The sequence below is a fragment of the Lampetra fluviatilis genome, chromosome 34, assembly GCF_964198595.1.
Source record: "Lampetra fluviatilis chromosome 34, kcLamFluv1.1, whole genome shotgun sequence".
Lineage (NCBI taxonomy): Eukaryota > Metazoa > Chordata > Hyperoartia > Petromyzontiformes > Petromyzontidae > Lampetra > Lampetra fluviatilis.
In genome coordinates, this window is record NC_136308.1 from 274,714 (window position 1) to 290,988 (window position 16,275).

At 55.6% G+C, this 16,275-nt stretch overlaps 1 protein-coding gene across 2 annotated transcripts; it reads right to left on the bottom strand.

Moving 5' to 3' along the window:
* Window positions 1–459: 459 nt before the first annotated feature.
* On the bottom strand, window positions 460–16,249 carry DHX34 (DExH-box helicase 34). Of its 2 annotated transcripts, XM_078872257.1 has the most exons (15): window positions 14,366–16,249; window positions 13,572–13,613; window positions 13,511–13,529; window positions 10,954–11,171; window positions 10,322–10,496; window positions 9,436–9,629; window positions 8,632–8,733; window positions 8,139–8,381; window positions 7,418–7,591; window positions 7,063–7,171; window positions 6,155–6,273; window positions 5,593–5,880; window positions 5,005–5,184; window positions 1,817–1,967; window positions 460–876 (listed from the first exon to the last, which is right to left on the bottom strand). In XM_078872257.1, exons 1-15 carry the CDS (start codon window positions 15,845–15,847, stop codon window positions 668–670), a joined length of 3,705 nt encoding a protein of 1,234 aa, XP_078728383.1. In that variant the 5' UTR covers window positions 15,848–16,249; the 3' UTR covers window positions 460–667. The 2 variants fall into 2 exon arrangements, with proteins under 2 accessions (XP_078728383.1, XP_078728381.1); XM_078872255.1 differs by having other exon boundaries at window positions 13,511–13,613.
* Window positions 16,250–16,275: the final 26 nt, after the last annotated feature.

Genomic DNA, 16,275 nt, shown 5'->3' on the forward strand with positions numbered 1-16,275 from the left:
GTGGCAACTCGGGAAAGCTTGTGATGCGTGTGCTATGATTGCGTTATTGATTTTTTCGTCAGAGCAAGAAGCCAGGCGCTTGCAAACAACCAGCATCTGTCCGTATGATCTAGCGTTACCAGCTCTGTGCCCAGTGAACAAGGCAGCAGTCGTACAAAACAGGCTTCATCAACTCAACACGTGGTGTTTCGCAGCCAATATCACAATCCAGAATAGATTTCTGGCCAAATGTTTGTAGTGAAACCCCTCCACCACCTGACATAGCCAAGCAAGTTAAATTGTCACGTGGTGTAAGAGTGCATAACATGGCGATTGTGTGGAGGTTGATGGTTCCACAATTAGGTAAGGCATGAACTCCTAGCCGAGAGCCTGATACCCTCACCTCCGATTAGCGCGGTTGGCTGCATACCGTGCGACACAAGTTCAGCGTGCATACAGTGGTGACACCACGAGGTTAACGCGACGACTATGAGATGCACGGCTTCTTATCACAGATGTTTATTTTATCAGTCTTTCACATGCGAGGTTCACATCTATATACACAGCTGAATTTGTATTAAAAGACTTTTCATTATAAATAAAAACTAGGCTGACAACAGCGTTCCTCTTTTCGACTCTGGTGACAGTCAAGTTTTGGCCACATTCTGTTCTGGATGTTGCAGTTTCCCTATCCTGGCGTGGAATCACGAGCCGCCTCCGCACATTTGACCGGATGGGAGCTCTCGGTGGCGTGTCCGCTGCCATCCTTGTGGCTCCTCTTGTGCTTGAGGATCTCCGTGGGGGCGAGCTGCAGGTCCTGCCCACACTCGTCGCAGTGGTAGAGCTGCTGCAGGCGTGCGGGCATTGTCCCCGTGCACCCGGGGCCCTGGGACGTGGCTGCAGAGGAAACGCGCGTGGGTGCAGACATCAAGATGAAGGGGGGGGGGGCAAACGATTAGTCCGGCAGTACCGCAGCCCATAAAATATGGATTTTCAACCCTCGGCTCACGGCTCCAGCAGACTGGCCAGGCGAGTGCGTTATGTACGCGTCATTGCAAACCCGAATCATTAGTGGGTGGCAATTCCCACCCTTAAAGTCGGGACGCCCAGTGGCGTTAGTTTCCAAGGTCGCACCTTGCTGATGAGGCTCTGTGAAGTCAAACGAGTCAAGTTGATTAAGAAAATGCCAGAGGCAAACATGAATCTGAAAGTCTCCCAATGTGAGGGATGAACCGTATATCTGTTTTGAATATTCAAGCCATCTAAAATATGCATTAAATCGATGACCGCTGTAGTTAAGCATAACGATCGGGGCACTTTCTTAAATACTTAAGTAACTCAAAATGCCTGTCGTTACATATCTACCATTCCATTGCCTTGCTGTAGTCCAGCCAAGGGGACCGACAGCGGTAGCTGTCCCAGCACCGGCCTGCAGATTGCATGTCTGCCAGTAGGGGGCGATGTTGCTTTGTTTTTCCAAATTAATAAATTGCAATGGATGAAATGTGGACCTTGACAGCAGCACTCATGAAACATTAAGAACTTCGAGAACCCCCGTAGAGGCTTAATACTATTGGGGAAAGTGCTGTTAGCGAGCACCTATTAAGGCCGGCACAGCACACGAGGGGGTGGGCATTACGCCTGGCCGCCTTTGTCTCCCCAGTGGCGATGTTTACACACCGCCCCAGGTACTTATTTGGGACCGTACTGCTCAGAAGTCCACAACACAAACATTAGGAGTCTGCATTCCCTGCCTCGGCCAGCAAGATCACCGAGGATGGCCCTGCAGTCGACTGACGTGAACACTCGCAGCAGTAGGCACCGGCTGCGCACGCACCCTGCTGCTGCTGCTGCTGCTCCTCAGCCGCCCGGCTGCACGCGTCGCTGTGTTGCAGCCTCTCGAGCGGCGTCAGCGGCATGTGCAGCTCGCAGCGCGGACACGTCCAGAAGACTCGCAGACACTCGCCGTACATGCTGTCCGAGCCCTCCTGCGGCCACACGTCACGCCACTGTCACGCCACCGTCACGCCACCGTGCACAGGCACAACACTGTCGTGCAGAGCATCATAAACAAAGTGGCAACACCATCACCTCGTCGCCAATGTGGAAAATTCCTGTGTAAACTCATGCGGGAATGTGCCCCACACAGAAGGCCAGGTGGGTTCACGTTTCAAGGAGTGACTTTTTTTCAGGAGCATCCCGCTTGACATTTGGTGAATTATGAACTCAATATTTTCATGTGTGGGAGGACAACAGAAATTCTTTGAGAAAACCCACACGGTGGAGGGGACGATGCTCGTTGTGAAGCCTGGCAGCAGGTTTAGTTGAGAAGCTGCGCCAAGCTGTCCAGGTGGCGGCACCCAACTACACGCCGTGCACATGCCAAGCGGCGCACATGCCAAGCGGTGCACATGCCAAGCGCGGTGATGACGTGTGGGGTTTTAGGAATTGGAATTGGGATCATGCCAAATGAAAGTTATCATACAGTTCATTCAGAGTGAAATACACTACGGTGGAACCTCTGTATACGTCGTTAATTAGTTCCAGAAGGTGGTAGGACTTATACCGAAAATGACGTATACCAAACGAATTTTTCCCATAAAAAATAACGGGAAAGGAAATAATCCGTTCCAGAGGAAAATAAATTATATTTTATATGGCATATTATACATTAATGGGGTTGTATAAAATAATTTAGACACTAACTCAAATGCATACAGAAGCCACGTGACCGCGCTGCTGCCAGCTGCGCTGGTCACGTGGCGTGCCTCAACCCCACACGCGCCTCGACCCGGGGCTCCACCCTCCATGGGGGCAGCCCCCCACGTCCCCCGCCCCTCTCGCTTTGTTTCGTCGTGAACGGGGTATACGCGGGTACTGTACGGGGTGACTCATCACGACCCATACAAGTTCTAGCAAGCGCGTCGTATCCCAAGCAAGACGTCGTATCCCAAGACATTTTTCTCTCGAAAAACACGACGTATACCAAAGCGGTCGTATACCGAGGTTCCACTGTAATACACATGGAATGAAACATGCATTGGAGACCCGAGACTGGTGGTATTTAACTGGGTAATGAACGTTATTCAACTTGGACTGGTATCTCATTCAGAGTGCTCCCGGTGCTCGAATTCTATTCGCAGCCCTAAGCCAATGCTGGAAATTCCACATTCTTGTGGCAGACCAGAGTCTATCCATAGGACTTTCAGTTACCACAAAATTACCCTAACAATCAGAATAGACTTTCGCAAGCAGCGTAGCTCATGCAAAGTGCATCTGACAACACTGCACAGTCTGCAAAACACAACGTCGCTTGTATCGTGCATTTAAAGATGTTTTCAGCCGAGTAATGAGTGTACATGTGGGAGGGACAGCACTATCCCGTACAGGTGGAAAGGATGGAGATTAATCCACTTGCTGTACCACCACCTGGCAAGCCATCGTATGGCTCCTCGACACCCACAGGCAGGGAGTGATCCACCAGCCCTCGCTACCTCCGCAGTGCTGGGTTACAGGCCACGTGCGTCGCCAAAGATCCCGCGTATAGACTAAACGGATTGGTGGGGCAAGTGCTGTTAGTGGTGAGCACCTATGAAGGCCGGCACGGCACCCCAGGGGGTCGGTGGCCAGCACCACTGCCGGCCACCTTTGTCTCCCCAGTGACAATGTTTGTAGCGCACCTCCTATGAGGCCGAGTCAACCTAGGGGAGGCCCAGGACTGGTTCGGACAATCATCACTGGTGTTGGCCGTGAGCAAGAATCGAACTCTGGTCGCTGGGTGCAGTGCAGTGCGCTAACCGCTGCACTACTGCTCCCCACCACCGCCCTGATAACCCCCACCACTGCCCTGACAACCACCACCATCACCCTGACAACCACCACCATCACCCTGACAACCACCACCGCCCTGACAACCCCCACCACTGCCCTGACAACCACCACCATCGCCCTGACAACCACCAGCTACCGCCCCGACAACCACCAGCTACCGCCCCGACGACCACCAGCTCAGTCGACCACCGACCAGGATTTCTGAGCAACTACCTGCGAGCGAGTTGCCTATCACACAGCAATTGGCCAATCAAATTAGGGGGCAGTACATTAACCAATGGGATTACCCGATCCATGGATTGCTTGCCAATAAATTGACGCAGTTAAAAACCCTCGAATAGATCGTGATGAATTCTCAAAAATAACTCAATCGGACATGTACGCCATTGGTTTGTATGCACTCTCAATCGCAGAATGTAGGGGAATATAAAAACTGACGTTTTAACGTGGCCGTCAGATCGACTGAGCAGAATGGATATGTAGTGGTGATACGTGCTGGCGGGGGGAGGATCGTGAGACAGCGCGTGGTGGGTGGCTACATCACGGTCCGCAGGCGGGTGCTCACATCGCGGTCCGCATAGGCCCCGCCCCCTGGAGCGGAGGGCTATGTAAGGCGATGCGCGGGGGCACTCGGGGAGTTGGTAACCGGCGAAGACAGAAGACGGAGGAAGAGATAGGCCCTGAGACCCCTACCCCCGCTGCCCTTGTAAGGGCCGGGGCTCTGTGAGGCTCAGAGGCGAGGCCTTGGGATTCACGGCCCGACGTCCTTGTAAGGGCCGGGCTGTGTAACTCAGTGGTCGAGACCCGTGGCCTGGCAAGGCGGGTCTGATAGCTCCCCGTGGGGAGAGCGTAGCCGGAGAGCCTGAGTGCAAGGCAGAGTTAGGCACGCGTACCCTACGGGAGAGACTGAGTGCGTGGCCGAGCTAGGCACGCGTAGCATAGGCGTTATCTCGGTTGTGCCTGTTACTGTGCAACCATTGTTAATAAATAAGTGCTGCCCCGTCAACTCGTCTCCAGCCATTATTGAGATATTACAGATACAATAGACACCTTCATTCAGGTTTCACAAGACTATATATGGGCAACACCACACCTACTTTCTTCCATATATGGGCCTATTGGAAATTTTGTCGGGCATAAAGTATGACAGCACCACCATGGTTCGGAAGCGCAGGGCGAGTGCGGAGGCCTCACCAGGAGGCAGCCGTAGGTGAGGTAGGAGTTGACGGCCACGCCGCCCTTGGTGGGGTGGGGCCGACTCTCGGCCATGGGGAAGAGGCCCGGCCCATCGGGCTCTGCGCTCACGGCCTCGCTTGGCCCCACGTACAGCGTCTTCATCTCCAGCCCACCCAGCCGGCGCATGGTGTATTCCACCTGTCCCGACGCACGCACACACGCGTTTGCGAGTACGTATGTGATTGAATGCTTGTGTGTGAGTTCACGTTTGTAATGTGAGACGCGGTAGCATAGTGGTGAGCACACTGCGCTATGGCCCGAGTTCAATTTCCGCTTACGGCCAATACCGCTTACGGCCAATACCAGTGACGAATATCCGAACCGGTCCTGGGCCTCCCCGAGGTCAACTCAGCCTTAAATGAGTGCCTGGTGCGGTTTATAAACATCAGCACTGGGGAGACAAAGTTGGCCAGGTGGGGTGTTTTCCATCCCCTCGTGTGCTTTTGCCAGCCTTGATAGGTGCTTGCCAACAGTCTCTAAAAGGCGACATGGCAGATCTCTGTCTCATTTGCGAGTTTGCGTGCGTGTTTGTCTGCGCGTTCGTGCCTTGGATTCGAGGAACTCTGCCAGCTGCTCAGTGAGCGTCTCCTTGAGCCGAGCCTGGGCCTGAGGCTCGAGCCTGGGGCCCAGCTGCACCCCGAGCGTCGCCGCGGCTCCCCCGCTCAGCAGGTGCGAGCGCAGCAGCCGCTCCCAGGACTCGCGCTGCTGCACCGCGGCCCACAGCGCCTGCTGCGCCTGCTCGGCGTCCCCCAGCGACAGCTCCAGCCAGCCGTCGGCCACCACGCGCCGGCAGTCAGCGCTCGTGTCCAGCGAGCGCGCGAAAAGCAGAAGGGCCTGCGGCACGGCAAACGGTGCAGACGGCGCGTGGGGCCAGCGGCGCGTGGCGTGTCCGTGCGTGCGGCTTGTACGGAGCGGTGTGCGCGTGCTCGTGGCGTGTTCTGCGTGTACCGTTGGTGTTCGTCCCCTGCCGTCCTGCGAAACGTCACCTATCGTGTACTCGTTCCTTTTAACGTGGCGTTGCTGACGAATATACCAAGCTTGGACGGCATGCTCCGTGGGCGTGTGCGCTGCGTGGACAACGGGGGACGGGCCGGGCCCGGGCACGCACCTGTAGCGCCGGCACGCGCATGCTGTTCACCAGGTAGGGTTTGGTCGTCTCTAACAGCGAGGCGTACGCCAGCAGCTGGTGCCGGTGGCTCTGCCCGGACTTCCGTGGCGCCGCCGTCACTGCGCGCGCGGTCAACACGGGCAGAGGAGAAGCTTGCGACACTTGGCAAGCCGCAACAAGGAACCCGTAAATGCGACGTAGCAGGCTCCTCGGAGGCTCATAATTATTTATCGCCTGCCTCAGGCTTTTGGGGAATCTTGAAAATGTATATTTTATGACATTTTTATTGGTTTTCTGAGAATAACCGTTATTTTCAGAGATCCTTTCATTCCACAAGGTTTAAGGCAACAAACTTTACACAAGTGAAGATAAAACATTAACAGACAAATCTCGTATATTTACAACTCATAAAATAAGAAATATCCATAGAATAAAAAAATATTAAAATAACCATAGCATGCCAGCATAAAATCACGAGGCTAAATTACAGAAATAGACCTTGATCTTTGATCTAAAAAAGCCACTGTAGGCAAAACCTCTGACGCGATGGGGCAGAGTTCCAGAGTCGCAGAGTGCGACCCCAGGGGAGCCACCTCCTCTCCACCCGAGCGCGACCCTCGAGAGCGTCGGGGTCACCAGCTAACCTCGGTGCACGCGGAGGCCGATAGCGAGTCAATAAATCTGACGAGCAATCTGATGTCATTTAGTGCTTTAAATGTCAGTAATAGAATAAAAAAATCGATTCCACAATTCACTGGAAGTCAGTGCAGAGATGCCAGCACAGGCATTGTGCGCAAACCTCTATTTTTGTTCTGGCGAGAACTCTTACAGCGCTACAACGCAGGAGATACGCCTGTTGTGCCTATTCTATATACCCAGTCAGGCAGGGCGGTTATCGCTTCACCTACCGGGACGCGTGTCCTCGCGCTCCTCGGGTGGGGCCAGCAGCTCGGGGCTGTTGGCGAACACCGCGGTGGGGTGCAGCACGACGAACGGCTTGCTCCGCGTGTGGAACACCTGCGGGGAAACTCACGTGAGGCTGCGTGCAAGCGCGACACGGGCGCGAGGTTTTGCACGTGGGTAGAGATTGTGACGTTTGTTCAGGCAAGACAGGGAGAGTCTCATTTGCAAGTGTGAGGTTCTGAATGCCACGCGGGGAGTGACTTGAGACAAATTCGTTTGAAATGTTGCACGCGACTTCGTGGAGAGCGGTCTGAGTGTGCGAGGTGTGAACGTGGCCGTCGTTGACGGTGGGGGAGCTGCCTGATCCGAGTCCTTCCTGGCAGCGTTGCACTCATCGGGGATCGCCAGCTGGGGGTAGAGGCCACTGCACAGCACCATCTTCAGCACGCTCAGCTGGCGCCGCGACAGCCCCCGCGAGCTCTGCGAGGAGGCGTGCAGGCGGCCCACGTCGTGGCGCAGCTTGAACTTGACGTCCTGCGCAGGCCAAGACAAAGATCCCCCGTGTAGCCTTCCACAGACCGTTGCGGAAAGTGCTGTTAGCGAGCGCCTATTAAAGCTGACTCACGACCGCGCTCGCCAAAGGCCCCCTGCGATCCGGTACCCTCAGTGGGGGGGGGGGAGGGGGGGTTGGTGGATTGTGCAACCGAAATTCCACGACAATGCAACGGGGATCTGCGCAGCGCGAGGGCTTGGGAGGAGGAGGGGGGGGTTGATTGGAAAGAAGCGAGGGCTCGGTTTCATGACGTCGATTGTCATGCAGACATCATCCTCTTCGTCTGTATAATTCCCATAATTTTCTTGCACAGCGACGTGGCACTGAGGATATGCAATACAACTTAATGTGTGTCAGAGTTTGTATTCCAGTTTCCTCCCATTTTGTGACGTAATTAAAAAGATAACTGGCCTAAAATCCCATCATCCATCTCTCCGGAGGAGTCTTCTTGAGGCTCGGTGGCCGTGTCATCTTTGAACGCTAGCGCACCGCGACGGCGGAGGAGGGAGGAGAGACAGGAGGAGGGACCTGGATGTCGATGGTTTTGCTGGAGCCGCTGGCGCCGTCTTCTTCCCCGTCATCGCCGCCGTCATCCTCTTCGAGGCCCCCGTCCTGCAGACGCAGCAGCTTGCGCTTCTGGGGGCCGCGCTGCTCGTGCTCACGCCGCAGCTGGTGCAGGCGGCGCCGCTCCCCGTGCTGCCGCACCCGCTGCACGCTGTCCCGCACAGGCTCCTCCCCGCCACCCAGCAGCCCGAACTGCACCAGCAGCTCCTGCGGCACACCAACAGCAGCGACTCATTCACCAACAGCAGCGACTCATTCACCAACAGCAGCTCCTGCAGCACACCAACAGCAGCTCCTGCGGCACACCAACAGCAGTGACTCGCACAGCACAAGCACCGACTCCTACACCACATGGCCAGCTCCAGAGCACACATAAAACATTGTCACGAAAGCACAAACACACAGAGGCACCACGGACGATCGTCCCGACTGTGACACACACTTGCGGGGGGGCCACCTTGAACTGGCGCTGCAGGTTGGCGATCTCGTAGAGGCGCTGTTCCTCCAGCCCGTGCCTCTTGCACCACTTGCGTGATGGCACCTGACCGCCCGACTTCACCTGTCGGCAGATAAACCAGGCCTCGATGGGAGACGCCAACACCGAACGCTGAGCCGGGAGGAAGCTTGCGCGCTCCGCACCACCTTCCCAACACCATCGTTGCTGTAAACTACAGCCTGGTGGATGCACAGGCCAACGGAGTCAAGTAAAATGTGTAACAAGTCAGCTGTGCAGGATGGCTTGGGATATTTTTCCCACAGAATAGACTGCATCTTATAAAAATTAATCCTATCTTGATTTTAAGCTTTCGTGACTGCAGGAATCCATACTCCATCTTCACGCTTGTGTTGCGATCAAAACGTCGTGATCTATTTTCTATCGACAGGACTTTACCGAAAGAACCAAAGAGTGTTTATTCATCCTTTTTTAAATTTAGTTAGTTGAACTGGTACGTGCCTCCTATTCCCTTTCTGTACTCATAAGTGTAGTTGGGACTTGACCGTGCCCTCCTGTCAAGTCCATTGCATCACTGCCCCTCGTAACCAGGGTAGCCCCATATACTTGGCAGCTTCCAGAATCCACACACAGGAAGTGTACGCTGTACTCCCCCAAGATGTTGAATGGAAAGTGGGGGGGAGCCCTGTGGTGTCTAACAAGGTCTAGGCAAATCAATCTTCCCGAAGTACTAAACTATTGATAATGAAACACGTGCGTAACAATGCACTGTGCGAGAGTGTTAGCGCACGAGCATGAGCACGGTACCTGCACCCACTCGTTGAACACATTGAGCAGGGTGAGCGGGTCGCCGTGGTCGCTCTCGAGCGAGCGGCGTGCGCGGGAGCAGTCGGGGTTCGTGTGGGCGCTGCGGTTGAAGGGCGACTGCACGCTCATGGCGGCCGCGATGGTGAGCACCGGCTCCACCGCACCCAGCACGCAGCCCACAAGCAGCATCTTCCCTGCAGCAGCAACAGCGGAGGCACGGCTCTGTTATGACGCAGCCGACAGAGATCACAAAACCCTGACACCGTCACGGCGAGATGCCGCCACCACGGCGGTAGAGACGGCATCTCATTCACGGCCCTCTTCGGACTAGTACGATGCAAAGGAGCGGCAGCAGCAGGCATGCAGCGACAAATACCAAGTTCCCGACGTGATTTACAAGACAGTAATTAGACCAGTACTGATGCACGGGTCTGAATGTTCAGAGTGTAAAAGCCAAGTTGGAGCACATGTTGTGCACCACAGAAATGAGGGTAGCAAGATGGATTTCAAAGATATAAGGATATAAAGAGAGGAGGAAAAAGGAAGAATGGTACTCATAGTAGACAAGCTAAGAGCTGACTCAAGTGGCTCGTAGCTACATCAGATGATGAATATGGAAGCGCCAGGGGCGGACACTGAGGGGCAGGCTAATATAGAGGTGGCTCCAAGCGGTGAGCCAGGATGTGAAGGACTGTAGAGTGGGCATGGAGATTATGGCCCAGGACAGAACGAGCGGAGCAAGAGGAGCAGGAATGGGTCAGGACCGAGGGGAGTGGGGAACACGGCAGGAAGAATAAGACTGCGGTGGATACTCCGTCCACGCTCCTCTTGACCACGCGTGTCGCTGCCGCGACGCGGCGAGTCACGGCTCGCTTCCTCCCCGTACCCGTGAGCACATCCAGTGGGAGCGTGGCCAGGACGCGCCCGATGGGCGTGAGCTCCTCCTGCTCGTCCAATGCTCCCTGCTCCTGCAGGAACTGCATGGACGTCTCCAGGCTGGAAGCCGGGGGTGGTTCCAGGAACCCAAACAAGCGCGGGTCTCCCAGCCCCATGCTCTTCATCTACGGCAGCAGAAGCGAAGAAGGAACGTCACGTGAGGCCTCCACCGGCCATATTTTTTTAGCGTAATATATGGGAAGGGAGTGTTTACAAGCGCTGCATAGAAAATCAGGGAAATTGTATAAACATGATGAATAAATAATAAAATAAACTAGCTCTATGTGCAACGGAAATCTCGTAAGCAATTCCAACAACTTTATGGACATACAGATTACAACACACAGGGCGCGCACACACACACAGGACACATACACACACACAGGGCACACACACACACAGGGCACACACACACAGGACACACACACACAGGGCACACACACACACAGGACACACACACACAGGGCGCGCGCACACACACACAGGGCACACACACACACAGGACACACACACACACAGGGCTACGAGTGACTGCGGGCGGGGAGGTGGCCACGATTACGCGTGTGGGAGGCGCGTGGTCACCTGCAGCACCACCGAGTCAAGTGGCACGCGCTGGACCTCGGGCACGGCATACGGCTCCAGGGCGTCGTACTCCGACTCTGCGTACAGGCGGAAGCAAACCCCTGGCCCCGTGCGCCCCGCGCGCCCCTTGCGTTGCTCCGCGCTCGCGCGGCTGATCCAGAACTCCTGCAGCCGCTGCATCTTAGCCTTGGGGTCGTAGCTCATCTCCTTGACCTTGCCTGAGCGGCAGAAGAGGACATCCATGACGTCAGGCTACTGCCCGAATGGTGGCGCGGCACTCATCTACCCGGGAAAGGCCCGCGGAGTATGGAGGTTATTCCACTAAAGTCCTGCATAGACATATTTGACCAAATCCTTTACGGAGTGTTTTTGCATGAAGAGAAAACAACAGTACCCAGAGAATATCCACATGTTCGAGGTGATGACACTCAAAAAAAGGGCACTGATGGTTTCATAACCCATATTTTTAGGTTTTTTCGGTAAAGTCACGTAGGTAAAACATCAAAATTAATAAAAATAAAATAAAATAAAAATCACGACGTTTCGGAGGCAACACAAGTCTCCGTCATCAGGTGGGACCGTCACAGCCAGATTAGCTACATCAAGTGAGGCAATGATTCAAGATGTAATCCCTTAAAAGCAAGTTGAGAGGGGAGGAGAGGGGGGGGGGGGAGCTCATCAGAATGAGTGCCACGTACAACGCATCGGGAGGGGGAGGGGGGCGGGGCCAAAAGGATGGACGACGGCTTGGACGCGGTTGCTGCACACGCCAACGCATTGGACAGAGAGGGGAGGCCTGATACACATGATAGAAAAGAACGAAAATGCCCATGTTTATACCAATGCTGGCTGAACAATGAAGAGAGTACTGTTAAACACTGGGGATGTTAACACTCGGTAAAGTAAAATAAAATAGTGCCTGTCAGATAAGATGGTCCAAAAAAAGTGTAATTAAGTCTTTTTTGCGTGGTTGATAACATCTTTCCAATGATTACTAAGTTTGTACCCATCATCACGGTTGAAATTGTCTGTGTTTGTATATTTGTATGGCTTCGTGTACAAACCTTTGATGGTAGCCAGGAGGTTTGCAGAGAACCTTGGTCTCGGAAAAGACAATTTCATGAGAGCCCACCGAGTTGTAGCAATGATCGGCAACGGCCGAAGAATCAGTTCTGCCGTGTTTCAGATCTGACTTGTGCTCGCGGACACGATCAGAAACATGACGTTTCGTTTCTCCAATGTAGCAATCACCACAAATGCAACTCAATTTGTAGACTCCAGGATACTGTAAGTCAGGAACGACATGCTTCACAGATGGAATCAGATCACGGAATTCATGCACTGTACTGAATCGGACTTGGATCTTATGTTTGTTTAGAATTTTGGAGATCTTTTTGGTCACGCCTGCTATGTATGGTAACGTGATAGTTTTGGTCGGAGTTTCATGTGGCTGTTTCTGTGTGGTGGGAGAGACAGCTTGGCGGATAGTACGGTCAGAGTATCCGTTCATCCTGAGGGCCCGATGTACATGTCTTAATTCACTGGTCAGGTGGTGTTGGTCAGAAATGCCATGGGCTCTGTGGTATAGCGTTTTGATGAGATAATTCTTTTGAGATGGGTGGTGGTGGGAATCCGGTTTCAAGTAGGAATCTGTGTGGGTGGCTTTCCTGTAGACAGAATGTCCCAAGGATCCGTCAGGTCTCCTCTCAAACAGAATATCCAAGAATGGTAGTTTACCGTCTTTCTCCACTTCCATGGTGAATCTGATGGATGGGTGTCTAGAATTGATGTGGTCCAAGAAGTGGTTCAATGCTGGGAGGCCATGTGGCCAGATGACGAAAGTGTCATCCACATACCTCTTCCCATTTGCTGTACTGTACTGTACTGCCATCTCCTCGCCACCTTGTAGCCCAGCGGGTTTGGGAGTTAAATTTATACAATCCATCAACCCTCACCTCCAAATTTCTGGATCACAGACAAGAGCCATCACACATGACTAACACGTTCATCATTCACACTGTGATGTAGAGAGCCTGCTAAAGGCCTGAGGGCCCCCCTGCCTTGCACAGGCCATGCATTGGTGTGTTCCCTTGCCTGCAACCACAGCGCGCTGTGTCTATGAGAAGTCTTGTACATTTGTGAACCCAATCTCTGGTGATAGCAGCAGCCAGCTTGAGGTCCACTTTCAGTTTGTGAATTTATGCGATTTTACTTTGTTTAACTTTACCGAGCAGAGCCTTACACACTCAACAAAATATTCAAGAGGGTTGGGTTTTTTTGCGAAAGATAAAAGAGTGCCCCCCTTAACAAACCGCTACCTATGAAAAGGGGATGTCTCTCCACTCAAGCTGGCAGCTTGAGACCAACCTGCTTGTCTACTGCACCTGTAGCCACCTCCTCATCGCCTTGCTCCTGAAAACTCCAACAGCCCAGCGCATAGAGGCAAGAACAGTGAACTTGTTGACAAGCACGGGGACGAACACATCCAGAAACTCGCGCACACCGCACGGCTGGAGGCGAGGCCCCGTCTCTAGGCCGGGGCGCTGCGGCCGCGTACCCGAGTCCACGATGAAGCGCACGCCGTCGATGGTGACGGACGTCTCGGCGATGTTGGTGGACACGATGCACTTCCTCACGCCCTCCGGGGCCAGGTCGAACACCTGCGCAGGAGACGCAACGCAGGAGGGGGAGAGGACGTCGCTCCGCTAACTACAGACGCAAAAAAGCTATCGAGGCCATGTCGCTCAGTTGGCTATTTGTTTCCCATTCGGTTGTCGAGTTGCAAGTGTATCAGCGCATTACAAGACGTTGACAATCTGCACGTGTCAGTCCACACCTGTGACACACCACTTCTGAGTTAAGGGCTGGTGGATCACATCAAGATGTTTTATTCTGCAACCCACTGGGCTGTGTAGTATCCCAGGGATGGCATTATAGCAAGTGGGGTTGTGAACCCATGTGTGGACCTTTCTAGTGATGAACACGAGTTCTCTCCGTGTATTCAAATCACTCGTTAATTATTTAAATGGCCAGATACCTCAATGCAGGACATTCCTGAAAAAACTTTGCGACCTCTTGAGGAAGTGCTAAATAAGTTACATTACAGTATTATGATCCTCAAAAGGATTCCAATGCAACGTTCTAATTTATCTCATTTTCTGAAGTGTGCATTAAATTCAGGTGCCAACCAGTGACAATCCTGCTACTGATATCGGTGATGACGATGGTAGCGGTGGTGACAAGAGCCAAGAATGAATTTGGCAACAAAGACCAACATTTAGCAGTCGTTGTGTGAGCCACGGTGACCAACAATTTGCCTTCCTTCACCCCTTCGTTAATAATCGGGGAGTGCAAACTCTGCCCGACTTTCTCCCCCTCCCACACCCCGTCGTGCCGTGGCCCTCATCACCACCTTGTCCTGCTGCTCCGCGGACAGCGTGGAGTGCAGCTGCAGCACGACCCAGCGCTTCGTCTCCACCGCGTAGCTCTGCGCCGCCTCGGCCACGCGGGCGATGTCGGCCATGCCGCTGAGGAAGACGAGCAGGTCGCCGCGCTCGTCGGCCGGGTACTTGTGGTCGATGCTCTGCATGATGCGCAGGTAGGGCCGCGGGTCGATCCTCTCCGACTTGCCCGTCTTCTCCTCCTCGGGGACGGGCCGGTAGACGACCTGGATGGGGTAGAGCCTGCCCGGCACCTGCAGCACGGGCGCGCCGCCCAGGTAGCGCGAGAACAGCTGGATGTTGATGGTGGCCGACATGAGCACGAGGCGGAGGTCTTCTCGCAGGGGCAGCAGCTCCCGCAGCACGCCGAGCAGGAGGTCGCAGTGCAGGTGGCGCTCGTGCACCTCGTCCAGGATGAGGACGTCGTAGCGCGACATGAAGCCCTCCGTCTGCATCTGGCGCAGCAGGAGGCCCTCGGTGAGGAACAGCACCTTGGTGGCGGCCGTCTTGGACGTCTCGAAGCGGATCTGGTACCCGATCTGGGAGCCGTGCTCGCCCAGGCTCTCGTAGGAGACGCGCTTGGCGAGGGACACGCAGGCGATGCGGCGCGGCTGCGTGCACGCCACGCGGCTCATCCCTGCCGAGAGCAGGTACTGGGGCACCTGCGTGGACTTGCCGCAGCCCGTGTCCCCCGCCACCACCACCACCTGGTGGGCGCGCACCAGCTCCACCAGCTGCTCCCTGTACTCGTGGATGGGCAGGTTCCTCTGGTCCCGCCGCAGCTTGGACAGGCGGCTCATCCGCTGCTTCTGGCAGAAGTCCACGTAGTGGAGCAGCACGGCCTGGAACTCGCGCAGGCGAGCCGGAGTCAGGCCGTCATCCTCCTGCTGCTTCTCCTCCTCCCGGCCCCCCTCGCCTGCAGGCCGCTGGTCCCAGCGTCCGGACCGGCACCGCTCTCCCCGCTCGCCCCTCGCCTCTCTACTCTCGCTCCTCTCGCCCCTGCTGCTTCCATCTCCCCGCTCGCCCCGGTGTCTCCGCTCTTCATTCCCACCCCGGTCTCCCCTCTCGCCCCTGCCACCGCGCTCCTCCCCACCCCGGTCCCCGCCTCCCCGACGAGCTGGCCTCGCCAGCCGCTCCGCGAGTCCGGGCACGGCGAGCGCCACGTTGATGCGGTCTTGTCGGTCGTAGACGGCGGGGAGGCCCATCGCGCCACCCGTGGCCGCTGGGCCGGGCCCGGGCTGCCCGGGCTGGGGGCAGGGCCCGGGCTGGGAGCCCTGCCCGGGCTGGGAGCCCTGCTGCTTCCCTTGCCGCGCCTGGAAGCGGCCCAGGAAGAGCCAAAAGTCCGAGTGGCGCGCGGAGCCGGGCTCGGGGAGGCCGCTCAGAGCCCCCCGCGGGAAGAAGATCGCGTCCAGCTCGGCGCGGTGCCGCTCTCCCCACCACGCGGGCCGCGACATCGGGGACTCGAAGAGCCGCCGGGGGTCCAAGGCTCAGGGACGCAGACGCCAGGAGACTCGAAACTGAGGGACTCACAAGGGCCCAAGACGCAGAGGCTCAGAGACCAAGGAACTCACAACGCAGTGGGGGGGGGTCGGTGCACGGCGGAGGAGACCCCCGAGGACAGCAGCTCCGGGTTCCCCGCTGTTGGGCCTCATCAGCCGGCAGCAACCTCGGCCGTGATTGGTCGAGGCCGCTCAGCTCCGCCCCTCCCACTCCTCAGGGTCACGGCCAATCGAGCGCGCGGTTGTTTGCGATGCGTTGTCGGCTACGTCACGTTACGAGTGGTCGCCGATCGGCGGCCATGTTGCTGCGGGTAAACCCGCGCGAGTTTTGCGCCGCGGTCTCCCCGCGGGCGGCAGTCGCAGGGCGATGACCTCGGCGGCGA